The 26957-nt window shown below is 41.9% G+C and overlaps 3 protein-coding genes across 29 annotated transcripts in view; 2 read left to right on the forward strand and 1 right to left on the reverse strand.

Moving 5' to 3' along the window:
• Positions 1-19343, reverse strand: part of EXOC1L (exocyst complex component 1 like) — a 113138-nt gene extending 93795 nt beyond the window's left edge. For 9 of the 21 annotated variants that reach the window (XR_013990395.1, XR_013990396.1, XR_013990397.1 and 6 more), the window contains exon 1: positions 681-820. The gene's annotated coding sequence lies outside the window, so the exon portion shown is untranslated. The other 12 variants (XR_013990394.1, XR_013990405.1, XR_013990401.1 and 9 more) reach the window with 11 other exon arrangements.
• PDCL2 (phosducin like 2) lies at positions 784-11107 on the forward strand. Its single transcript, XM_081020573.1, has 6 exons — positions 784-914; positions 6811-6931; positions 7617-7707; positions 8333-8467; positions 9561-9769; positions 10823-11107. The coding sequence occupies exons 1-6, from the start codon at positions 909-911 to the stop codon at positions 10942-10944; spliced, it is 684 nt and encodes a 227-aa protein (XP_080876699.1). The 5' UTR covers positions 784-908; the 3' UTR covers positions 10945-11107.
• Positions 18985-26957, forward strand: part of CLOCK (clock circadian regulator) — a 39465-nt gene continuing 31492 nt past the window's right edge. For 3 of the 7 annotated variants that reach the window (XM_081020484.1, XM_081020485.1, XM_081020483.1), the window contains exon 1: positions 19208-19373. The gene's annotated coding sequence lies outside the window, so the exon portion shown is untranslated. Of the gene's footprint in view, positions 19133-19155; positions 19374-26957 lie in introns of those variants that run through there. The other 4 variants (XM_081020486.1, XM_081020488.1, XM_081020489.1 and 1 more) reach the window with 4 other exon arrangements.

Raw genomic sequence — 26957 nt, forward strand, 5'->3', positions numbered from 1 at the left:
CCCTTAAAGATGAATTAAGTAAGCCCTTTGTCATTGTGCAGGGCCTAATTTGTGTTAGGAGTCACCTGAGGGTTAGGCCTGGGGGCTAGGATTAGTGTTAATGACATAGCTGTTGAATACATGAAGTTAAAATTTGTTCATGTGCCTTTGTTCATGTGTTCTGTGTATCTCTCCTACCACCAAGTAACCACAATATACCACCATACATCAGGACATTGGGAAATAGTTTTGCCAGCTGACAAGCCATCTAAGCATGGCTGGATTATCTCATTAAAAATCAAGCAGAATTGTCGCTTCAGATTGTGCCCACCATGTATATAAAAAAGCTGGTGATACCAGTTTACAGAATGACTGCACCTTTAACAATTACGCATTTTTACATTTGTGTGTGTGTGTGTGTATAATCTACACCTACCTACCTCCTTTTTCTCTTCTCTTCTTTCTAATGTTAAACCTACAGTGCCAGAGTTGACTGTTTTATTGGCCAAAATGTTGATGGCTGTTGTAAATAGCAAAGGCGAAAGAGCAGGCAGCCTTGTTTTGTAGCGCCAAACAATTGTGTCCCACGACAGTCTTATGTCATTAACCTGAACTTGATCAATGGATGGGGAATAAATAGTTGAGAGCGCACTGATAAATTTAGGGCTGTCCTACCTACCACCTCTTTCGTGTAAACTTACCACTGAGACTCAGCGCTACAAAAGAAGATGGAGCTCTCACAATGGCAGTTGGCATCTCATAGCTGGCTCCTCCCACATGTTCTCCACAATAAGTTGTGTTCTGAAGCAGTTGCCTGGTCATTCTATCTACCCAGCTTGCCAGCTAGGCGCAGGCCTGGCCTCATATTTCACTGGCACTCCAGGGCCAGGTGGCAAGGGATCACTTTTGCTGCACACAAGCAAGACAACATGCAGGTCAGAAAGACAGAATGTAATCCACTGTCATAGCAATTCACTATAGGCAGTTCCATAGTTTAACTATGCACACTCTATGAAGAACTTTCTTTTATCTGTCTTGAATCTTCCAACGTGCAGCTTCATTGCATTCTAGTGTTGCAAGAGAGGGAGAAAACGTTTTCTCTAGCTACTTGCGCCATGCCGTGGAAAGTTTTAATATACTTGTATCATGTCACCTCTTACCTTTTCTCTAAGCTAAAAAGTCCAAAATGTTGCAACCTCATAGGGGAGTTGCTTCATTCCCTTTATCATTTTGGTTGCCCTTTCTGAAACCTTTTCCAGTGTGCCGTCTCGCCACAGACTTGTACAATGCTATCAGTTTTAAAAGTATATCTTAAACTGTATAGCACTTTGCCCCTTTAAATATTTAAATGGTGTTTCAGCTTTTGTGCATCCCTTTAATACAAATAAGGGACATGGATGGCGCTGTAGTCTAAACCAGAGCCTAGGGCTTGCCGATCAGAAGGTTGGCGGTTCGAATCCCCACGACGGGGTGAGCTCCCATTGCTCTATCCCTGCTCCTGCCAACCTAGCAGTTTGAAAGCACGTCAAGTGCAAGTAGATAAATAGGTACCACTCCGGCGGGAAGGTAAACGGCGTTTCCATGCGCTGCTCTGGTTCGCCAGAAGCGGCTTAGTCATGCTGGCCACATGACCCAGAAGCTGTCTGCGGACAAACACCAGCTCCCTCAGCCAATAAAGCAAGACGAGTGCCCCAGAGTCGTCCGCGACTGGACTTAACGGTCAGAGGTCCCTTTACCTTTAAGACAAATGTGTGGTAGTATTTTATGTACATATGCAACATAATTGCCAGGGATTTGGTGAATTTATAATTGAAGATTGCAGACAAGAATAAAAGTGTGTGTGTATTTCAGATTCCTTAGCACTTTTGGGTGCAGCTCTGTGTGCATGGGAAGGAAATCAGTGAAGGCTCTTCACTCTCCCTACCAGGTCCTTGGTGTCTATAACATCAGCCGGCATGAATACAAAACAGGTTTAAAAAGGTGTTGCATACCTTCCATGTATGCTTTAATCTTAGGAGAGCGAACGTATACCAACCCCACTCCAGCAAATTCCCGTTGAAAGGGATTAATGCCACTAGTTTCAATGGGATGTTCTCACAATTAACATCAGCTAGATTGGGGCTATCAAACTGATAGAGGATTCAATATCGTATGGATTTTTCAGATTTAGGTCTTAACAACTGACCTTGTGTCCTGGATTTTTCAGGCTCTCTCTTAAGGTATTAGGTGTTTCTTGGAGTTAAATATACAGTGGTACCTTGGTTCTCAAATGTAATCCGTTCCGGAAGTCCGTTCGACTTCCGAAACGTTAGAAAACCTAGGCACGGCTTCCAATTGGCGCAGGTGCCCTAGAAACAATAGTCGACAGCTGCATCGGACGTTCAGCTTCTGAAAAACGTTCGAAAACCAGAACACTCACTTCTGGGTTTTTGGTGTTTGGGAGCTGAAATGTTCAAGTACCAAGGCATTTGAGAACCAATGTTCCCCTGTAGTTTGGTTTATCTTCTTTTCATAATATGTCTTTCACCCAACTAATCAAAGCCCCAGAATGTTCCACCTTGGTCCTGAGCATTGGCTTTCCAGAAACTTGCTGCATTTTCAGCTCAGCCCAATTATAGCCATTTAACCTATTCCTACCCAGCTCTACCAGCAGGACACAGAATGCTGATTGCTATAGGTGGGGGTAGAAAAACGGAGATGGAATGGAGTATCCTGGAAGAGGGTATGGTTCACTGACTGGAACCCTGAACAGGAGCTCTCCACATGCAACCTTTTGTTGTATTTATAATTATCCAGTCCACACTATTTCATTTTATAACAATGCCATTGTGTCACCTAGTTGCTCTTCCACATACTTTACATGTACTACATGTTTAACTGAAGATTCTGTGATAGTTTCTAAATCCTTTGGGATGTAAGTATTTCATCTTTAAAGCCTGTCTCAACTTGAGTAATAGGAAACCATATCTCATCTCAAAGTAATCCAATTTCAGCATTCAGGAGAAGATTCATAAATCCTTATTAGAAGAGACAAAAGACAGGCTATTGCCTTTGCCTCTGATTTAATTTATCTTCTGTCTCAACAACATATTTTGAAACCCAACTAGAGGAATAATCTGCAATCTGCCAGGGATTCCGAATAAGTGTGAGATACACTGCATAAAGCACTCCTGCTACTAGTAACACTTTCCAATCTCTTGCTACGCAAATAATATTTCTCCAAAGGGGTATCTTGACTGAAAGGGAGAGTACTACAAAATGAGAGGTTTGTGGATTACAGCTAGTATCCAAAGTCATTTTTTGTGAAACTATGGAAAATACCGTATTTTTCGATCTATAACACGCACCTGACCATAACATGCATGTAGTTTTTAGAGGAGGAAAACAAGAAAAAAATATTCTAAACGAAACAGTGGATGTATGATTTTTGTGGTTCATGCTGTGGCCACAGACATGTGATCTGACGGTGAGTTTGGGGTAGCCCAATGCAAAAATCCTGAGGATCCATGTGGATCCATGCTTTGTAACCACGGTTTTGTGCCATTGGGGCCCCATGAAACAGTGGGTGCGTGTGTTTTTTGGTGCAGGCTGTAGCCATGGACATGCTATGTGATCTGATGGTGAATTTGGGGTGACCCAGTGCAAAAATCCTGAGGATCCATGTGGATCCGTGCTTTGTAACCACGTTTTAAGTGGGGAGGGAAGGAAAAGCACTCAAGGGACAAGGAGCACGCATGGGGGGGGGTGTGGAGAAGGATGCTGCTAATAATGCAGGAGAGGCTCCTCTCCGGCTTTGCTCCTTTAAAACAAGCAGGCTCTGCTTCTCTCCCTCCTCCCCGGCAAGGAAACCACGATAGTAACCACTCTGAGACAAATCAAGAAAAATTGTGACCAACACTCTCCCCCAACAAGTGCAGTGAGGTCAAAACACACACGCACACACACACACACACACACACACACACACACACACAGAACTGGCCCTAAAGTCGCAGGGCGCTGGAAGTCGCAGGGGCGCTGGGGGAGTGAACGGGAAGCAAGAGAAGGAGAACAATCCCTCACACACACAGACACACAGAGTGTCAATTCTAAAGTTGCAGGGGCGCAGGGAGAGTGAACGGGAAGCAAGAGAAGGAGAAGGAGCCCTCTCACACACACAGACACACAGAGTGTCAATTCTAAAGTCGCAGGGAGAGTGAACGGGAAGCAAGAGAAGGAGAAGGAGCCCTCACAGACACAAAGAGTGTCAATTCTAAAGTCGCAGGGGCGCAGGGAGAGTGAAGGGGAAGCAGGAGGAGGAGAACGAAAGCTCAAGCACACACACACACAGCCCCTACAGTGGCTAATCCAAAATTGGACAGCAAAAAACTGCAGGCAGGGACAGAGAGCAGGGGTTGTTTTAAAGCAGCCAACTCCCGCTCTGCTTCTCTCCCTCCTCCCCGGCTCCGCTAGCTGACAGGAGCCGCTTACACCCGCTTTGCTGTTTCAAAGCGAGCCACGGACTGCTCACGACCGCAGCAGATTCCCCCGCCATCTGTAGGCATTTGCTCCATAACACGCACAGACATTTCCCCTTACTTTCTAGGAGGAAAAAACTGCGTGTTATGGAGCGAAATTTAAGGTATACTTTAAGGCCCTGGTCTTCTATTCCAGAGATGGGGAGCCTCAGGCCTAGGAATGCAGTGGTCTATTCAGGAATAAGGAAGCAGACAACTGAATTCCAAGTCTCCCACCTGATGGGTCCCAGGCTTACTTGGGGTTTGGTTTCTTTGGAATGAGGGAAGAAGGGACTGTGGTGTCTTTAGGATATATGGTTTAGTTACACATATATACAACCTGAGTCGAAGATGGAGGGGTTCGCAGCATTAACACTCCAAAAGGGTCTTGTTTCTCCCATAGTCACAGCCTTGGAGTCAAGCATAAAATCAGGCAGAGCTCTCACACTCTGACTTCTGCCTACACCCTGCTTCCAGCTCTCTCACACAACACTGGCCCTAGCTTTTGTCTACTAGCTACCAGCCACGTGAGAGAGGGGTCCCACCCATTTGCCCTCTGGCACAGAACAACTTCTTTTGTTATACTAAGGGTCTTTAACTCACAAAGAAACTTTAGCATTAGAAGAAGAAGAAGAAGAAGAAGAAGAAGAGTTTGGATTTGATATCCCGCTTTATCACTACCCGAAGGAGTCTCAAGGTGGCTAACATTCTCCTTTCCCTTCCTCCCCCACAACAAACACTCTGTGAGGTGAGTGGGGCTGAGAGACTTCAGAGAAGTGTGACTAGCCCAAGGTCACCCAGCAGCTGCATGTGGAGTATCAGGGAAGCGAACCCGGTTCCCCAGATTACGAGACTACTGCTCTTAACCACTACATCACACTGGCTCTTGCTGGAACCAGAACCCCAGGGATTAGAAGGCACTCGAGACTCTTAAGCTCAGGTCGTGAGTTCAAGCCCCACATTGGGCAAAAGATTCCTGGACTGAGGGGTTGGAATGCATGACCCTCATGGTCCCTTCGAACTCTAGGATTTCTGTGATCCCGTGGTCATACGGATTAACTCCCCAAACTCACAACACTGTAACAATAAGCACTGGTGCCAGTCAAACCTGTTTGGAGACTGTTTGGAGTCAAACCTCTTCTAGAGGATATATTTTTCCCACTTGCTGCCCTGGAATGAGTTCTTGGCCCAGCCCACCTCATCCCTTTCCCCCCTACTACAAATCAAATTTCTGCCCCAAGCCTTAATATGGGGGCATCCTCTTCAAGACTAGCTGACCTAATCCATCAAGGTTGGCAGCAAACAAAAAAACAAAACAAAAACAAAAACAAACCCCACCCAAGGTTGGCAGCAAAAATCCCACACCTCTCTGTTCATTCTCACAATCTCCTGAGTATATCATGCACCCAAACAGAGGGAGGGAGCTATCCTGGCCCTCAAAACTCACAAGACCATGGGTGACCCCATGTACATACACACATGCCTGCAACTTCTCCTCCTGCAATTTTTCTTTCACAGATGGATTATGAAGTGAGGGGGGAAAAACTACAGTGGTACCTCAGGTTACAGACGCTTCAGGTTACAGACTCTGCTTACCCAAAAATAGTACCTCGGGTTAAGAACTTTGCTTCAGGATGAGAACAGAAATCGCGTGGCGGCAGCGGGAGGCCCCATTAGCTAAAGTGGCACCTCAGGTTAAGAACAGACCTCTGGAACAAATTAAGTTCTTAACCAGAGGTACCACTGTATCATCATCCACTCCTCACCTCCAGCCTGCAGTTTACTCTTCTCTGGGGCACTTTCTTCCTTCTCTGGCCTGACTCCCTCCAATTTTGGGGGCTTCAGCTTTCTGTGTCTTCCACACTGGCAGGCTCCTGGACAATCAACCTCTCTTCTTTTTCTGGTACTGGCTGCAACTCTTTACAGTCCAGGTTTTTCATTCTGATCATTCTGTCTGTGGATCTCTTCAGCTACCCCTGCAGCCTGAGTATACTGCAGCTGGTCTTCAGGGTCAATCTTAACCCCTTGTAGTGGCTGATCAGGCAGGGCCCTCGGCTCCTCACGTGGAGTCTCCCTTTTCTCTCCAAAGGAGCTTTTTAGCTGCCCCATTTGCTCCTGGGTGTTCCTGGTACATAGCTTTTGTCTCCTCTTCCAGACTCTTAAATTGCTGTTTCTGCTGCTCCATTTGCTGCTGGAGTATCAACCTAAGCTGTTCCTTAGCCCATCCTTCAAGGTGGCTGTGATGAGGAAGAAGGGGCAGAATTCTGATAGTACTTCTTTAGATTCAAGCCAGATTACTGTATATTGGTTATATTTTGCATTCCTTTTGCAAAAGGATCCAAATGAAGATACAGAATGGAATGACATACTAAGAGATTTTGGTATACTGCCTCCAAAAGAAGAGGTTAAGGATGAAGTTGAAGAAATGGTTTTACGTTTACAGAAAGAAGCAGAAGGTAAGTGTAGTTGTGAAAAGCATTGCCAATTATTAAAATTAAGACCCATCATTTCAGCATTGTACCAGGCGGCATAGTACAATAGAGAAGTAAAGCTGTCCCTGCCTTGCAGAATATAAAGGTTGATCTACACATTAAGAAAAGGCATATAGTTCAGCCTTCCTGGGATTGTGTTACTTGAGACGACAGATAGCAGATCTATTGTTCACCAAGACATTGTTCAAGTAATGGAAAGCTAATATGCAGTGGGAAAGATTCTATTCTAACCTAGACATTTCCTGATTGTCCAACTTTCTACAAGCAGTGAGTTTTAAACAAACAGCCTTTATTACAATTCAGACTCGCTGCTTTGTGTCCTACCCACTGGAAGGAAAATAAATTTGCTCCTTCATCTATATGATCCTGAACCTGCATTTTAAAGCAGCTGTGGTGCAGAAGAATAGGCAGATACACTTTTTCTGAATGTGTATATAAACAGCCATCATTAGCATATATCTGGAAATTGCCTCTATTGAAAGCTCATTGCACAATAGCCATAAACTAGACTATTGTAAGCATGGAAGTTTCCCATTCAGGTTCCTCTGTCAGATACTCCTTTTGGAAACAGATTCAAAATTTGTTTAATCCCAGAAATTTAATCCCAGAAATATGCATGTTCTTCATTCCCCCCCCATTCATCTTTCAGTGAAGCCATATGAAAAAATGAACCTGAAACAACTCAAAGAAGCTGAAGATGAATTTGACGAGGAAGATAGAAAAGCAGTTGAAATGTATAGGTATGCCAAGCTACTAGTAACCACTCTCAAAGCCAATACTGAGTAAGAATATTCTAAACTGGAGATTAAGTATAGAAAAAGGACAAACTTCTTATCCATATAACCCCCCAATCCCCTTTCTAAAACACTACTGCATAATTTAACTTATTTAGTTTCCCAGGGGGACTGTAATCCATGAAAGCTTCTGCTACAATAAATTTCTTAGTCTTTAAGATATCACAAGTGTCTTTGTTGCTTTAACTATCTGAAATCCATTTACTACAGGATAAATAAATTTTATTTCTAACGTTGATAGAATTTCTTTTTCATGAGCCAGTAGTGCCACCTAGTGATTACCATATCCAAAGTTCCTGCATGCTGTATTCACTACTCAAAGTTGGCATATTGCTCAAATTATTTTTCTGCCCTCTTGTTATTCCTATTTCGTAACCTTGTCCACACTTATGTGGACAGGCTGCATGTGTATTTGAATAAACCGTTCCCCACATCTAACAATGCTCCTTTTTCCGAACCTGTAAGGAACAGGAGTGATCATAGCCCTCCCACCCACTGTCAAACTTTCTCCCCAGTGTCTATTAATAATCATATGAAAAGTTATTAGTTCACATGACTTTTTTAAAATTAGGAAACGACGTTTAGAAGAACTGCAAAAAGGACATCGATTTGGAGAACTCAGAGAAATTTCTGGAGAACAGTATGTGAAAGAAGTTACAAATGCACAAAAAGGTGTCTGTGTTGTCATCCATTTATACAGATCAAGGTAACAGTGAGGATTTCAAAAAGGGTGCTTTAAAATTTGGCAGAATAAAACTATATACATATAAAGTTAACTCTGGGTTATGGCTTGAATAGGCACCCGTTCTTAATAATTTCTGACTGGTTTTCTTGAGGCAAATATCTGTACCAGATTTCTTCTAGATCTGCAGTTTAGGAACATCAATGAAAACTCCCTACGTTCATATGCTACCAGCAATTGCAATGTCCTGTCATACTAGCAAATGGGGGTTCCCTTGATAGGTAGGTCTAGCGCAGAAAGGACTGTGGGCTAGTTCACACATGGCCTAAGCCAATGTTCCTCAGCCTTGGGTCTCTAGATGATCTTGGACTACAACTCCCACCATCCTCAGGCAGCTTCACTAGTGCTCAGAGATTATGTGAGTTGTAATCCATCAATTTACGGGGATCCAAGGTTGAAGAACTCAGGCCTAGGCTATACACATGAAAGGAGGTAGAACCATATTGTCCAAACTTCCCCACTCTGCTGCCTCCCAGATGTTTGGGACAACCTCAATAAGCCACAGCCAGCACATGGGTTACAGGTTGCCATCCTCAGCAATAGACTATTTGTGCATTTTGCAGGGCTGCAGTCTGGGATATATATATATATATATATATATATATACACCTATTATGGGGTGCTAGGAACCTCTACATAGTAAGGGGATGCATCCTAGAATGAGCGTGAATACAAATGGCGTATTGGCTTTTGTTCTGGGGCAAGAAAACGCAGCACAGCTTTATATGCATAGGACGATAGCTATGGGAACATGTCATGGTTTTCAGTCTCATGCTAATGGGCTAGTGCAATGGGCTTAGAAATGTACTCAGTAAAGGGCTCAGAAATATTGGGTGCAACATGCTGAACTGAGCAGGGAAACAACTGGAGTGAAACTCAGCCATACAGTTAAACCCAAAGTAACATACTGCCCTTCTGATGTGAAAATGCGAGTGTGAATTTAGGGGAATGGTTGATAGCGGTTTGGTGTATGGTTTTTTTTTTTTTAAATCTAGCATTTTCTTATTTGTGCCAAAGCTTAACCATCAAACACATTTGCTCTTTTGGATTTTTAAAGCATTCCATTGTGTGTGTTAATTAATCGACACCTCAGCCTACTGGCCACAAAGTTTCCGGAAACCAAGTTTGTGAAAGCCATTGCAAACAGCTGTATTGAAAATTACCACGACAGTTGCTTACCTACATTATTTGTGTATGAAAATGGAGAGATAAAGGGCAAGTTCATTGGAATCAGAGAATGTGGAGGAACAAATCTTACAGTAGAAGGTAATGCTCAAAACACTTCAGCAAACTAGAGGCCAGTAGACAAAGATTTGGCTGGTTAGTGCAAATTTATGTGAACTGCAGCCTTCTTTATCTTTGCAGTTCTTAGCCATATTAATGACTCCTTTCCACCCATTCTTTATCCAAGTTTTACCTCTCTCAAGCTCTTCCTTTCCAGCCTTAACCGTTCTCTCATATTGTTCTGTAGCATTGCTTGTTTCAGTCCCTATTTCCAAATCCTCTTCCTTTCCTGTTTATCTAGACCTCCTGATCTGACTGCCCTGGTCCTCCTTAAGATCTATGAGCTCAACCAAACACCAGTGGCAACTCTTTGGATTACAGCTACTGAGCCAATGGCCACTAGAGACTCTTCTGGCTGCTCTGTCTCCCAGTGATGGGCATAATAGCTGAGAGATCGCCCCCAATGCTGCTACTGAATTGCTTAATGTATTGTAATATAAATTTTACAGTAAAATGTTGCAGCAGTTCATAAAAGAACATGTGAAGTGTGAAATGCTTCACTGTGGAATAACCAAGATAACTATTCACTGAATACTGTAACTTTACCAAACATCTTTGGTGTAAGTTCGTAACTAAAGGCAATAATTGTTTACTTAAAGACATGTATTAAATAGCTTTTTAGAAAAGGACTAGAATGGGCTGCCTTGCTATTTTTTTAGTGAAGGTAACTTTAAGGTATGTGTAGCAATTCAGAGCTAGTAATTTCTGTATACTTATTTACAAGGCTGGTTTTTAAATTACTCTAATAGTGTTGTGCTATCCAGTGTAAAATAATAACTTCCTCCCACTATATTTTAGCTAACCATTGAGTTCTATCTGTGAATACTATGTACATGAGTTGTATCATGAAAGTAAAAATTTCATGTACCAGCCCCTGGATTGGATGTAAGTAAAAAGGCAAACAGGTGCAGATTGAGGTTGGTGGGGCAGTGCCCCATTGGCCCAAACATACTGGATCATAATACTGGGATATAAATGATTTACTGCTAAATATATTGCTACTTCAGTTTGTCTCAACAGTCTTTGTTATTTCAGAACTTGAGTGGAAACTGGCAGAGGTTGGTGCTCTGAAAACCGATTTGGAAGAAAACCCCAAGAAGGAAGTTGTGGATATGATGACATCTTCACTTAGAAATGCCTCCATAAATGATGTTTAGACAAACATTAACAGGACATGTAAAGACACAAACACCGCTTGAGCAGAAGAACACTTGAAGAAGCACCTGGCATTTCCGCGTTTACGTTTGGTTGGATTACTGCTTAAATCAACACTGCTTAGGAATAAGAATAAGTAAATAAAAACGGCACAAATGCAACCCACTTGCTGTTTTCACATTCGTAACGTATTTTCTGCTCCAGTCCAGAGCTCTGTGTGCACTCAGACATTAGCCCAACTATCTGCCAAGGGGGCTTATTTCCTAAAAAGTGTGTTCAGTATTGCATCCATCACTCATTTGTTCATAAGTCATCTTTCCAGTGAGAGATTTGTGGCTCTCACTGTCACACAAAGGACAAATGAATCAAGGTACTGTAAAAGTATTGTAAAAATCAGATACTGGCCTTTAAAAGCTCTGATATCCACCTGAAAACAGAATTTGGTTTCTAATTATAATACTGGTATTCATGAAATAAACTTGGATGCTATGGTTCTTCCAACCTCCTTATCAAGCAAAAATGTGCTTTTACTCTCTGAGATGCTGGCTCCTAATCAAATCATTCTTTAGCTTGTGGGTCAAGCCAGAAAATGAGAGAATATGAGAAGCTAAAACTCAGAACCTCTACTATGGGTCTGGAAAGTCCCAACCCTGAAAGCATGTACAGAACACATGTAGGAGCACCAGGTCACTAGTGTTGGGAATTATTGTTTATGGGTTTGTAAAAAGCAGAACTGGACTCAACAGAGGGAAATAGCTTCAAAAAAATCACTGCCTGTATCCTTGGCCATGCCATAGTGAGCACCCAAAACCATGTGGGAAAGTATTGCGCAGACACACAGTTTGGTTAGAGTTGACCCATTGAAATCAATGGGTATTAAATCCACTGATTTAAATGGATCTACTCTTATGAGGTAGCTGGATATCAGCCAGTATTTTTAGTGCTGGGCATTGTACATTCTAAGTCATATCTTGTTAATACATGCAGGGCTGCGAGACTCATTCAGATTAAATCAAGCTTAAGAAGCAACAGAACATATTGTCTGAGAAAATAGTCCCAAGGTATTTAAAAAAAGATTGGCTGAGTATTTATAGTGCCTTTCTTCTTTGTTAATTTTTGAAATTTGTTAATACGTGAGAAGGGTGAAGTGAGTTTCACAACCACACCCACAGCAGATATACCGGTAGTTGTTCAAAAACACTCATAGTTATTTCTCCTGAGAACTGGATTATTAAAAATATTAATAAAAAATATTAGCTGGTCCAGAGATCAGTAATTAACCCCAAATTCTGAAAGCCTGTGTTGTACATGCAATGTTCTGTTAGCACCTTAGAGGTTTGTGTAGTTCATTCATTCCTAGCTAGACAAAACACATGCAGGAGAATGATGAAGCAGTACACTTTGTGGTGTGTGTGTTTAATAGGGATCATTTGGCAAAGAGAGATTGGGGGGCACCTTCTCTGCACAACAATTGTGAGCTTTGCATTCCTTAGCAGCAGCTTACTGATTCCTACTATAACTGATCTCCCCAGAGCAGGTAAACACCAACTCAAAATCTGAATTTATTAAAAACAATAATTTCTTGTTTAATGAACATTTACACATCTATTTATTTATGCATTAAAATATCTCTCTGCCGCATATTCTCAAGTAAGAGAATTTGCCTGCATCGGCTTCAGTCAAGTAGTTTGCTACAGCACATAATTAACCTTTAAATAGAATGGTTTCATAGTGTGGGTGATAAATGAAATAAAAGGTGAAGTCATTTGTGTGTTGCACACTCACAAAAACTGCAGATAACTGAGCACAGTTTCAAGCTTTTATTCAGCAGTAACCTCATTTTAAGAATGAAGCAGTGACGACTAAAAAATATTGATGGAGGTGTGTGAAGACTGCAGAAAGATCTGAGAAGAATCTTAATAGCTGTTACTCATAGTCACAGGTAGGCACTTCATACTGAACCATTACCTAAGTATATAGGCCTACATTTGCACTTATTCATCTGCTGTTACCCTTACTCTTCGCCCCTTTACTCGCAAACCACTTGGGGAAAGCAATCCTGCCTCACTCACCACAAACACAGGTATGAGTATTGTCAGGGAACTGCCATCGGCTCAGAGGCGAGAAATAGAAGGGCAGTTGTGTTACAGGGAGCCTCCGAAAATCTTGCAAAGCAGTTCCTCTTCTGGAGAGGAGGAAAGCCCCACCTCCAGTGGAGAAGAGGTGCAAGGACCAGAGGATGCTAGTGAGAGCCTTAACGCTGCTCCTGAGCAAGCTGGAGAGGGGGGAAGCACGCCCTTGCCATCGCCCATCCTGCACAGTAGTGTGGGCACAGGGAGGGGTGGAAACAGTTGGGGGTAACAAAACTTTTATGTTGGGGGAGGTACAAAAAAAGACCACTCCCGGATTCTGCTAGCAATTGAGCCAGACATGAGTCGGAGTCCTGCCTGCTTACTCTCGAGCAACCACAACAGCACCTGACAAGTATTCTGAAAGGAATATGACAATAAAGATTACTACAAGATAATTTTTAAACGAATGAATAGTTTGAGGAGCATTGGTGCTGCAGTGTGCCTCGCTTTGGAAAAACAGGCAGGCATGACCCAGATCAGTTTCTGGGATGGATGATAGCTCAGGGAACTCCATGTAAACATGCCACCCTTCCTCCTTTTTAAAGAGGAAGTGGGATTTCATGAGCATCCTACTGTTTAGTTTCTTAATGTGGCATGTTCTGCTGTGAATGAAGCTCTACACACTATGGCAAGATGTGATGGAAACAAGCCTAAATTAAGAATGACACATGAAACAAAAAGATTCGATGACTGGGTGGTTCATTGAGTGGTAAGACATCCAGGCAAGGGCACTAAGAGACCAATTTAACTGAATGTTTACATTGCTGACTAGCAATTTGTGCCTACAGGAACTCTGTTAGAGGGGCCCTGTCCCACTCAATTTGTCCAAAACCCTGCATCTTCTTCTTCTTCTTTTTTTAAAAGATGTTTATTAAGATTTTCAAAATATTACAAAATGAAAAAAGAAAAAAGAAAAATACAAAATAAAAGTAGTTAAAAACAACTCAGTCTTTCCATTACTTATCTTTCATTTGCTTGTTTCCCGGACCTCCTCGCACCTCCCTTTTTTGTATTCCAATTCAATTTGTTAGTTCAGCAAATCCTTCCCCTCTTTGTTTATCCTAGTCTTTAATCTTAAAATATTGTAACATTAAATTTTTACCTATTAATAATCCATTTTTAATAATCCATTTCATATTCCCTTATAATATTACAGCTAAAAACCAGTTAATTTCTATCCAACATCATTCTAACATTCATTAATTTTGCAGTATTTCTGTAAATAGTCTTTTCCCATTCTTTCTTTCACCAATTAATCATCCACTTTTACTTTATTTAATCTTATCTCTCTTAAATCTTATATATCTAAGCTTATTCTTAAAACGTTTCCCCTAGGGTCAGAAAAAATTCCATTCCACGATTTGCCCATCCCTCATTAAAACAAAAACCCTGCATCTTCTTGGCAAAGTAATATCGCATGAAGAAAGCACTCATTTCCACAAGAGCTAAAGCCAGCCTCATTCCCTACAGACCCTCTCAGGTGTGAAGAGCTGTAGGGTTAGATAGTTCTGCTGCCCTTGGGAGTTCAGAGTGACTGCATGATGGCCTGGGAGATGGCATTCTTTGTGGCAGCCCCTCAGTTGTGGGATCCCCTCCCACAGCATTAAGCATATAGTGCTGATAGCACACTGCTTTACCCTGGCCTTTGAAACCTGAGATCTGTGTTATCGGGAACCACACTATTCCTGAGACTGTAGCTTGTTTTCAGAATTTTTAATATTGAATTTAGAATGGTTTTAACGTGCCCTGGGACCTGCTGATGAAGAGCAGATAATAAATATAATAATATTAATAAATGGCAACTTTTTCTGGAAAACATCTTGGAGCATACCAACAGCTTATTTAATTCAATGTATTTGTGCTACTCTATAAAATAATGAAAGTAACAAAACAATCTTGTACATGCCTATCCAAAAGTAAGTCCTATTTAATTCAATAGGGCCTATTCCCAGCAGGAGTATCATTACACTGTGAAGGAGAAAAGTTTGCCATTAAAAAGCATGATTTTTTTTTCTTTTCCGAGTCAGTTCGTTGAGAATATTATGGTATTCTATCTTCTTCTGGGTCCTCTTGGCTTCCAGTCATATGTGTCCTTTGCATCTGGCCTTTCTATTGCACAACACGTGGAGTTATTAGTATATTTAAAAGATGAGGGTTTGTCAAGATTAAATGGCCTTGATATGGCTTTCTTCCCCTGGATAAGTTTGAAAAGGTGTCCCTAAATCAAATACAACCACCAGTTCTTTTCCCCTTGTGCAAATTGTATTTACACATATTAAGGCTTTGTCTCAGTAGGTGATAAGAACTAACAATACTATTATTCAATACTTTGCTTCCCTCGTGAAATCAAAATGAAATGTTTTCTCAAGCAGCTCCCAGAACAGTGAACACACCCCCTAATTGCAACTGAAGAATAACCCAGTTAATATTGCCTTTTGAAATTCCATATTTCCCTTTGTCCAACAATTGTTTATAAAATTATTCCTATTCCACCATTTTGGATATAGCCTACACAAGGAGGCTCACCATATCATAAAAAGGATCTAATAGAACCAAAAATAATACAGGCAACAATAAATAAACAGGCCAGTTAAAACAATTATTAAGTTACATATGGAATTCTCACTGTACCTGTCTGCTGCAGCTTTGGGTCTATAAAGGAATCTGTGGGTATCCTTATGTGGGATAAAGTCACTTCCCATAGATGAGCAAAGTACTTAAAATGGTGTTTTAATTCTATGCATATTTTAGCCCATTGCTACCCTACACCTTAGAGGGACGAGGGTGGCACTGTGGTCTAAACCACTGAGCCTAGGGCTTGCCGATCAGAAGGTCAGTGGTTTGAATCCCTGCGACGGGGTGAGCTCCCATTGCTTGGTCCCAGCTCCTGCCAACCTAGCAGTTCGAAAGCACATCAAAGTGCAAGTAGATAAATAGGTACCACTACAGCGGGAAGGTAAATGGTGTTTCTGTGCGCTGCTCGGGTTCACCAGAAGCAGCTTAGTCATGCTGGCCACATGACCCAGAAGCTGTACTCCGGCTCCCTCGGCCAGTAAAGCAAGATGAGCGTCGCAACCCCAGAGTTGTTCGTGACTGGACCTAACAGTCAGGGTACCTTTACCTTTACCTTACTGAATTCTTACTTGAGTTGAAATCAATTTCTTCCCATCCCCGATTAAACCTTCTGGTTTAATAAAAAAGCTACAGTAGTTATGTATATGTTGGTCTTTATACTACTTTTTGTAAACCTTTAACGGCAAAGCTTTTCTACAAAAGGGCATGCTCTTTCTTGGCGTTTGTTTATACAGCTTACATATCCAACCAATTCTATGTGAAACTAAAACTGTTTTAAGGCTCACCTAGTAAGTTGCTTGGCAACCTCAGTTACAAAACTTATATAGATAAGATAAATGGCATACACTGGGCATTAATTACCTCAAGTCATGTGTGCAGTAGTATTAACACATTCTACAAGGGCTAAATTGTTACCAGTGATATATTTACAAGACCTAATGCTTGAACAAGGTATGTCAACTGTGCTTTATTTCTCTGCTGATCTTTCACATAAAGGGAAGACAATTTCAATTAAAAAACAAAATTCTAGAGCAGTGCCATCTGTTGTGTGTAGAGTCAAAGGAACAGCATTTCAATCATCATTCATAATAAAAATATAGAGGGGATCTAAAGCTGTTTCATAATTGTTTTAAAGAACTTACTGTGAATACATGGTGTTCAAGTTCAGTAGTGAACCATGGCAACCACAGTAATAGACATGAATTGCATTAGATTTCAATATTAACCATGCTTGTAGCTTAACCATAAGCTCTAAACCAGGGATAGCCAATGTGGTGCCCTCCAGATGTTGGGGATTTCAACTTCCATCAGCCCTAGCCACCACGGCCAATAGCTAGGGATGATGGGAATTGTAATCCAAAACAATTGGATAACACTACATTGCCTCCCCCTCCCCTTATGCACTGCGAGGGTGTTGTGACTGCACCGTTCCTGCTCTTCCAGGAAGCTCAGTGGTAGATGTTGGATGTTACATTTGCAGAGGAGAATAACGTATACCTGTAGATCTAATGCATCCACACCAGGGTGGTCCAACATGCGGCCCACAAGGCCTTTTTGGTGGCCCTCAGCAACATTTGATGTCCCCACCCCCCCGCCCTGTATTCCCAAAGCTGGGTAAATGAGGTGCTGGGCTTAGGGAAGGAGGCTTTGAGTCTTCCCTCCTCCTTCCCAAAGCCTAGGTAGCCGTTTTCAAACTTTGGGAAGACAGTGTGAGAGCTGGGACATCAAATTTTGGCCTCGCTTCCCCTGCATGACAAGGTAGTGTGTGGCCTGAGAGTTATGTGTCAAAGTATTATTGCAGCCCATTTGGTATGAAAAGTTGGGCTGCCCCGATGTACACTCTGAAGATCCCAACTTTGCAGTGTACAGATTGCAGGATAGTCAAACTTGCATGTACTGGCCTCTATACAAATACTATATCTAATAAGGGGATGGTGGGTATGGAGGAAGAGTGGTATGCTAGCATGGTTTCTGTTTGTTACAGCATGTAAAATACTGGCACATGTAATGTAGCTGTATAGTGTTGTGCATATTAGTATACTTTTAGAATTCAGCATGCCTGCATGTATTTTTGCTGCTACATTTCCTTAGCAAGGCTCTTTCACCCTAAATGGTTGGACCAGGAAGAAGTGCAACAAGAAAAGTTTTCAGTCATGCTCACTGCATTTCTGCCAGATTACTCTGCCTACCAAATTTCTGACAGCTATTACAGCTCCTGTCATCCCTGCTGCTCCCAGATGTTGATGAAAGTTGGAAGTCTAATGTTCAGAGGGACAGATAGTCCCCTTACCGTCTGTAATGGAACCTTTCAGAACCAGGCTTCACATCTGAGCAGTGGATTGTATCGAGACATCTCCAAGAATCATAGAATTGTAGAGCTGGAAGGGACTCCAAGGATCATCTAGTCCAGCCCCCGGCAAATGCAGGAATCTCAACTAAAGCATCCATGACAGGTGGCCATCCAACCTCTGCTTAAAAACCTCAAAGGAAGGAAAGTCCACCACCTCCCTTGGGAGTCCGTTCCACGGTGGAACAGATTACTGTCTGAAAGTCCTTCCAGATGTTTAGCTGGAATCTCCTTTTTTGTAACTTGAATCCATTGAAATGCCATCTTCTTCTTTGTCCAAAAACTCAAGGCAGTCTTGTATTGATTGACCTTTTTGCCTCACCTGAATTTTTTATTTTGAAAAACCCTCATTCTTTGCGTCAGCTTCTGAAACACTGAACTTTTAAATCTGCTTGGGTCCTCGGCGGAGCTGTGGTGTTTGCTTTTGTTTCTTTGTTTTTAAAGTAACAACACTGGGCAACATATACGCAGTTCACAGAGCTTCTGACTGCTGCAAACATGCTACTTGCAGAAGAGCAGGAGTTTACTCAGGAGGAGGCCGGAATGACTTGCAAAGGGACTTGCGCCCATGCTGCTTCCACACTGCCGGTTAACGGGGAGCTTTTACGTGGCCCCTTCAGTAAAATAAGGTGACGGAAGCCCCCAAGTCCCCATCCCTCAGCGCCGTCTCCGAAGCAGCAACGACGTAAGAAGCTTCCACTTTGGGAGGAGGCAGAGGACCCTCCTCCAATCCCGCCCATAGTCCCAAATCCTCCCTCGCTGCTCCCCTCCTACAAGGTAATCTGAGGTCACGGAAGCACAGCGAGAACGCCTTGTCCTCTTCCGACGCATGCGCAACACATCCCTTTCCTCTCCCCCCCCGCCACCGCCCGAAGGTTTCCGTGGCGCATGCGCAGCGAAGCCGCGGCCCGCTCCCTGACGAAGAAGGGGAATCACCGTCGACTCCCCATCTATGCGCGCGGTAGTAATGCGCATGCTTAGTACTGACCAGGGAAGCACAGGGGGCCTGGGCCGGCTCAGGCTCTTGCGAGCCGATATACCGCTGCAGCTTGCTTGGTATCCCTTACCACCGGCGCACGCGCAGTACGGCCAAGGCTCCTCCGGGCTCGGCGGCTGATTCCGCGGCTTGTTTTGCCGGTAAGCGCGAGGGCGGCGCATGCGCGGTGGCGGAGGGAGACCTTAGGGCCTGGCGGGTTGTGGCTGCTTACTTGAGAAGCGGGGGCGAGCGATCCGTGTCGCGGCGGTGGGCTGAAGAAGAAGAGGAGCGCGAAGGGAGGCGGCAGGCTGGCGGGGAAGCTCGGTAAGGAGGATACGCCAGCGAGCCGCAGCCGCCGGCCTTGAGGGGGCCTCGCGGAGTCCTGCTGGCGAGTGGGCTGAGGTAAACTTTGACAGGCGGCGGGCGCGACGGCGGGTTGGGTCGCTGGCGCAGGTCTATGATCTCAGTGTCTCTGCCCCCCCCCCGTCTTCCGACCCCGCCGACAGTTGAGGGCTTCGCGTGACCCGCTGCCGGGGACGATTCAGGCCCTCAGGGGTTGGCCGGGAATTGGGGGACAGACTGAGGGGCCGCTGCCTCTATCTTCCTCCCACCCCCACCCCCGAACCCGGGCACCGTGGCGAGGCGGAGACGGGGCAGCTCCGGTGTTTCATAACCGAGGCGGGAGGGGGCTGTGAGGGGCTTTGGCTGCGCCCATCCCGCTCTCCGGGTTGCGCCCGGCGTCTCCGGTTTATTAAAGCCGCGCCAGGAGCGGCACCGGTTTGGGGTATCCCTTATACAACCGGCGCCGTTTTGGTCCTGTCAGAAAGCTGCCCTTCCCCGCCCTGCGAGCCCGGAGCGCGAAGAGGCATTTTCTTTTTTCTCTTTTCCTCCTACAGCGGCCCTGAACCTTATTTGAATACTGATGATGCAGGCGGGGAGGGGTTTCCTCGCCTCTCTGGAGCCGCTTGCTTAGGAGCGAATCTAGGGCATTAGATCAAGTTGGAGCGCCCACGTACTTTCGTTTATTTTGCCGAGATCAGGACCCTGCCCCTTTTTTTAGAGCAAAGGGGAGTATGCTGATTTGTCAAGCCCGCTTCAAAGGTGCCAGCTGGTTTCATTTGGTAGTCAGGAATGCAATCTGACTTTTTGGTGTCGTTGGTTTCTTAGGTCTCTGGCTCAGTTTCCACTAGAATGTTATACTTCAGAAAGATCTAATGTAGCAGAAAGTGGAAAGTCAGCACGTAATGATTTCTTAATGCGCTTCTTTTTGTTAAGTAACATGCAAGCCTAAGCATACCGCTGGTAAATCTTGTTTAACTCTGCAAGATTTCCGAGTAACCATGCTGATGATGGTGCCGATGTATTGTGCACTTGCAGACAAGGTTTTGTTCTGGTTGGTAGCACTTGTAGCACTCCTTGAGTGAAGGACACCATAAGTGACAGGACAAATTGTTAGATTGTAGCAATGTGCATAACTCCATACATGGCATTTTATAAGTGATCCTACTTGCTTTCTGTGCGCACATAATGGCATATATATATATATATATATATATATACCTTGACTTTTTGAGTGGAGTAGATGTGCTGGAATAAATAGTTCTCTAGTATCTACTTAGGAAGAATAGATTGCAGCTTAAATAAACCTTCAAGTTGACCATTCAATCAGCTCAAATGGCCTTTGCTGCACAGTTTCTTGGGTTGGCAACACTTTTTATAGACCATAAATTGCTCACATTGCTGCTTTATAGAAAACAGTGCTTGTGTTTATTATACCTGTGCCCCACTTTTGTATCAGAAAGCTCATGTACTTCCCATAAGCCTTCTGTATAGGTACAGATCATGTCTACACACTAGTTTCAGCAATGTTAAACCAGTGTTCCATTACCTGCCAAAGGCTGTTTCAGTATCCTATCATTTCAGACAAGAATAGTTTAGCTATCTTCATCAAAAAGAAGGGATTCACACAAATAAAAAAATGCATGGTCTGTTTCCTCGCCACCATGTTCTTCTGGAATGTTGTTGTTAAACAGAATTGAAACACCAGAATGATGTCTTACTTTGTGGTATGATGCTGAAGTGGCATGCCAACTTTGTAACCACTCCCAAATAAATAAATAATAATACAGTAACAGTTATTTATTTATTTCTTTATTTATTTAATGTGTATACCACTCTGTACTTGTAGATTTCAGGGCGGTTCACAATGTTATGTTACTAGTTAAAAAGTTATAGTTGTACAATCCTTCCTTACTCACACATTAAATCAGACTTGCAATGATAACTGCAAAATTGCAAATAGACTTAGACTGTTACCTCTAGGTGAGTGGGATAGAGTTGTCCATGCACCTATTTATACAGCTCTGTACTGTATATATACTACAGTATATGCGGGTTGCTCATTGACTTTCTTACAGACTTAAAGAGCTATAGAGAAACCTTTAAAATATAGACATATTGTATACAGGACTGCAGTTATCTCTTTTACCTTTTCATACTTTGTCTGGAAGGAATACCTTCCTGTTCAGCATTGCCTTCAGTGGAGGAAGCCAGAATGGCTGGTGCCTAGGCTGTGTTGTGATAAGAAGCACAACCTGCTTTCTCTTCTTCCCTATTTGGTGCATGCCCACATCAGAACTTAATGAAATGATAGTGCAGTGCAGGTTGACAAAGTAGGCAGGAGAATTGCAGGCATAGCAGAACCTCAGTGAACACTTGGATCATTTATGCACAAAATGCATTATCACTGGCCTGTGACAGCTTTGTATTTAAATAAAAACTTTATTCTGGACTGCTGTTAACAGAGGGGTTTTTCTGTTTTTTCTGATTTTTTTAATCAGCTGTCCAAAAAAACACAGGTACAGTGGTGCCTCGCAAGACGAAATTAATTCGTTCCGCAAATTTTGTCGTCTTGCGATTTTTTTCGTCTTGCGAAGCACGGTGTCGGGAAAGTTTTGGAAAAGCTTCAAAAATCACCAAAGTCTTTAAAAACCTCAAAAAAGGCTACCACACCGCGTTCTATGAGTTGCTCCTCGAAGTCAAGTCGCAACTGTATTAACGGTGTTAAGAAAAAGGAAACAAACTTGCAAGACGTTTCTGTCTTGCGAAGCAAGCCCATAGGGAAAATCGTCTTGCGAAGCAGCTCAAAAAACGAAAAACCCTTTCGTCTAGCGAGTTTTTCGTCTTGCGAGGCATTCGTCTTGCGGGGCACCACTGTATATATAACCAAAATAAGTTTATATAACTGCAGTCCTAAACTAGGTAAAGGTAAAGGGACCCCTGACTATTAGGTCCAGAGTGGCTGACTCTGGGGTTGCGGCGCTCATCTCTCTTTATTGGCCGAGGGAGCCGGCATACGGCTTCCGGGTCATGTGGCCAGCATGACTAAGCTGCTTCTGGTGAACCAGAACAGCGCATGGAAACACCATTTTCCTTCCCGCTGGAGCGGTACCTATTTATCTACTTGCACTTTGATGTGGTTTCGAACTGCTAGGTTGGCAGTTAGGCAATCCTAAACTACCTAGCAGTAAATCCTATTGGATTCAGTGAGGCTTACTTTTAAATCATCGGGGTTAGGATTGCCTCAATTATGAAACAATAGATCTTCTGTAATGGAAATAAGCATTCTTTTGATACTACTTATTGCCTGAAATAGAATAGTTTGATGGAGGCAAATCAGTCAATACCAGTGATGGTATATCCTACCTATCTCAATCTTGAATGGGTTAGACGTTTGTAGGGCTTTTCCTGGAAATAGTTTGGATTTTTTAAAGAAAGATCTAACCAAATGAAGGTGAGTAGGACAGAACTTGTAGTATCTTGATGATTTCTGAACTGAGGTGGTTAGTTTCAGGACACCCCCACCCCCCAGATCTTTAAAGATTTGTATTAAATGCATGCTGGTGAGATGAGGATTAGTGATGTGGCCTCACTTTCCATGTTTTGAAATGTAAGGAACAAAATATGGATTTGTGTTGTTATTTCTGTGGGTCTAGAAGTAGTTTCAGTTCTTCATTTGTTATCCATTGTGCTTATGTCATTTCCCATTCGTATAGTACATACCGTCCTTTTAGTCTCTGATCAAATCTACTTAATTATAGGAAATCTGCCACTTCCTGTTTCTATTATTATTATTATTATTATTATTATTATTATTAACAAAATGTAACAGTGGGATTCCCCATTTCTAAAGGACAGAAATGTTTGATATAGCCCATTTCATATGGAAATATAACATACGCATGAGAAACATAGGTTTGCAATCGGGTAAAGACATATGCAGGGTCCTAAAACATAATTGATTTATTATATTGCCATTTCATTGCAATTAAAAAAAAGAATCAGTTGAAAACATATACAGAACAAGTCGTTCTGGGAGAGCCTATTAAAACTGTTAGAATTATGAAAGTAGATTTTTAGAATTATTTCCTCCAATTTCATCAATTTGGATAATTAGGCCTGGTGCTAGTTTATCTCAAATATTACTGTATGTGTAAATAATTGTCATACTAGTGACATCTCAGTGGTTAACATTGCAGTTAGGTCCCTTATTGTAAACTGTTTCAGACAATTAGCCTTAGTTAAATATTTTCTAAAAAGGTCATACTTAGTACGACTTTGAAGGTGTTTAAAGTTTTTTATCTTTAAAGCACAATAAAAACATACTGAGTGCCAGACCTTTCAGTATTATAAAGACCTAACACTTTATCTAGAATATAAGGGCTATCAATATTTTTATACTGTTAGCCTTAGAGGTCCAATAGTGCAGAAGTTCATTGAGTATTATATGTGTATCATTGCTAACTAGGGTTCCTTGCTTACAAGGTTTTGCAAAAACATTCCAAGCTCCAATCAAGATGGATCCAATTAGTATTCATCGTGTCTAATGCTGTTAACTGCCCTGGGATATAGGCTATGAAAGGCAGCATATAAATGCTCTAAATAAATAACTATAGGTGAGCAAGAAAGGATTCACAACAGACCAAAAAAGAGAAGGAAAGAGGGGGAAAGAGCTGGAGTCTTTGACTTTTTGAACTTTTACATATTTAAGAGATTAGTGTTACACTTGCGCTGGGCAAGTGTGTAAGTTTCTTTGCCTAATTTTGCCTACATTTCCCTCCTAGGAGAAACATTAAAGCAACTGAACAAATCATTATTAACTTGTTAAGTGTTTAAAAGTTAGAAATGAACAGTAGTAAAGTAGTAAGTCTCAACTTTCAGGAGGGATGTGAAGGACAATAAAGATGTTAAAAGTGACACAGAAATTCTGACTTGGAAAACAACAAGGTGAAATTGCAGGAATGGTGGAAGAGTTCTTAACAAAACAATTACAATGTTAAAAACTAGTAAAACAATAAAGCTGTTTCAATCAAAGCAGAATTGTGTGAAGTTCCTGTTTTCTTAAGCCACACTTTCATATGATGTCCAGTTTGGGAAAATGTCCAGATGTCCCTCCAAACCAAGTTATTAAACCAAGGTCATCTCTCCTACTTTGTTTTATAGATTTGTTTTAAGAGATTCGAAGGCAGCCAAATAGCATCATTAACAAAAATAATACAAACACCAATTGTATGATTATATTGTTGGAATCTGTTCTGAGACCTTATGATGAAGGTTGGAGAAGAAGTCTTATGAATGAATGAATGAATGAATGAATGAATACATAAATAAGATAAATAGTTGTCAGATAACGGGCAGATAGAATAGCTATTGCCAGTTTGCTCTTCGCTGTGACATGTGTCTTAGAAGTTAGGTCCAAGGATCAAATGCTGCCATCCATCACTATCATGTTCTCAGGACTCTTCCAAGGCCACACCACCCCCGTCCTCCTCTTGCATGTTTCTGCCCGGTTACAGTGTGTTATTAGACTGTGATAATGCCTCCCTCTTGCCTGTATGGAGGCTGAAGAGATGTGTGCATACAAATCTCCAACTCATACATGGTTGAAATGCAGCCTTTGGTACAAATGTAAGAGTCATAGCTATTGTTCTGTCTGCTTTTGCCACAAACTACACCTATTATTATTGCGTCTTTTCCTGCCCGACACTGACATGAGGTTGAACATGAGGGAATGTGGCCTTGGGCTGAAAAAGGTTCCTCATTCCTGACTATTATAGTTGTCACAGCATGACATTTTTTGGACTCCAAAGAATATTCTAGAAACTTGCTGGTCTTGTACCCAGCACTGAACAGTTCCAGATCACATTTAGCCACCACAGATTCCCTGCTGAGGTGAGAGAGACATCACTTCTGCCTTCTCTCTCGATGGAAGCCTTTTATGAATATCTGTGGGTGAGACAGGAATGTTGCTGAGTTCCATGGAATTCCTTTCTCTCTGCACAATGGTGGACCAAATGCTTGAGAGCTGTGATGTTTCACATGAAGCCTTATAGGCACTTTTTCTTAGACAAGTGATTAATAGAATGCTGTATTTATAAAAATGCTTATTAATGCAGCACTTGTCAAAAATGTGTGAGAGAATAAGATGGTGACTCTGTTGTTAAAACGCTGAATTGTAAATGAGTAGGGGTTTTTTTTAGTGAACATTGCAGGTCCTTGTGGTGAAAGAAGTTTGATATTGCAGTGGATCAGATGCTGCAATTGATTGTGCTGTTCATTTTTAAAAATTATATTTTGAGTGGTGTACTTTTTATCGTTTGATTTGTTGATGTCTTTTGGCTAAGCAATAAAAGACATGACAGGCCAAGACCCAGAACTAGATATCAACAATCTCATTTCATGATGATTAAGCTAGTATTGCAATATGAGGAGCTCTAATGATTTCTAACTTTGATGATCAAGAACCATTGTTTATTTTCAGTCTAGTTCAGTTAATAATACCACTAGCTTTTGCGTTTCTCACCTTAGAGGGCTAGCTTCTGAATATATTTGCTGTGCCATTAGCAACTATATAGAAATAAAGTTTAGCTCCTGCAGGACTGTAGCGGTTGGGAAAGCTGTAAATTCTTCATCTGTAAGCTGTTAAAGCCGTGGAAGTTGAGAGTATATCCCACTGAAGTGTCATAAGTTTGAGACAGTAATAACTGTGGGTTGCATCCAACCAAGTCCTATTCAGAGTAGACCTATAAAAATTACTGGGGCTATGTTAGTCATGTTCATTCATTTCTGTGGACGTATTCTGAGTAGGGCTAACACTAGATATAACCCTATGTAAAGGAGTTGTAGTGCAAAGCACATGCAAAAGACTCTAGTCAAATAACTGGCAATCTTTAGCACTACGTATTCAGACCTGCATCATGGTCTGTAGAATTTGTGGGAATGAAGTTTTGATACTAGTTATTGCTGGTGCAAATAAGCCTTTTCAGGGACTGTTTGAAACAAGAGGGGGGGAACCTGGTTTTTCCACTAGCTTTGTTACTGTTGTCAAATATAGTAGAAGTAATCTTTCAGGTTACCATAGTTCATTAATTTATAATTAGATTTATCTTCTGCATTTTCTCCAAGGATCATGAAGTTTTTAAGTTTGTCACAGTGCTTATTTGTTAGTTTTCAAATGTTTAATAAATGCTATCTTTAAAAATTAACTACTAGTAAGTAGTAAGGAAAAATTAACAAGATGCAGACATTCATTAGTGAGCATTTGAATCTTAGGGCAACAAAATAAGATATTTTTAAACATGAATGTGGTGTATTACATCTATGCCAATCCCACTAATGCTGTTATTTTGCTTACTTTAGAATGGCGGGTAGTGGGAACATGTAGAAGATCATTGTAGCATTCTGCCTACCAGCTTGTCCCATTCTACATTTTTCTGTAGCGGGATGTTGAATAATATAATAAATCTAAAGTGCTCACAAAAGAAATTACAAATTCAATTTGAAATTAAAGTAAAAGTTTTTAAACATTGCTAGTTTTGAAGAACTGGAGTACTACTTTATTCATATTCTTGGCAAGATATCAGTTACATTATAAGGATTTTTGTTATGTTATAGAAAATAATTTTGTTGTAGATTTTAAGAAATACC

This window comes from Podarcis pityusensis (genome assembly GCF_964106645.2).
Source record: "Podarcis pityusensis genome assembly, chromosome: 9".
In the NCBI taxonomy this organism is placed as follows: Eukaryota; Metazoa; Chordata; class Lepidosauria; order Squamata; family Lacertidae; genus Podarcis; species Podarcis pityusensis.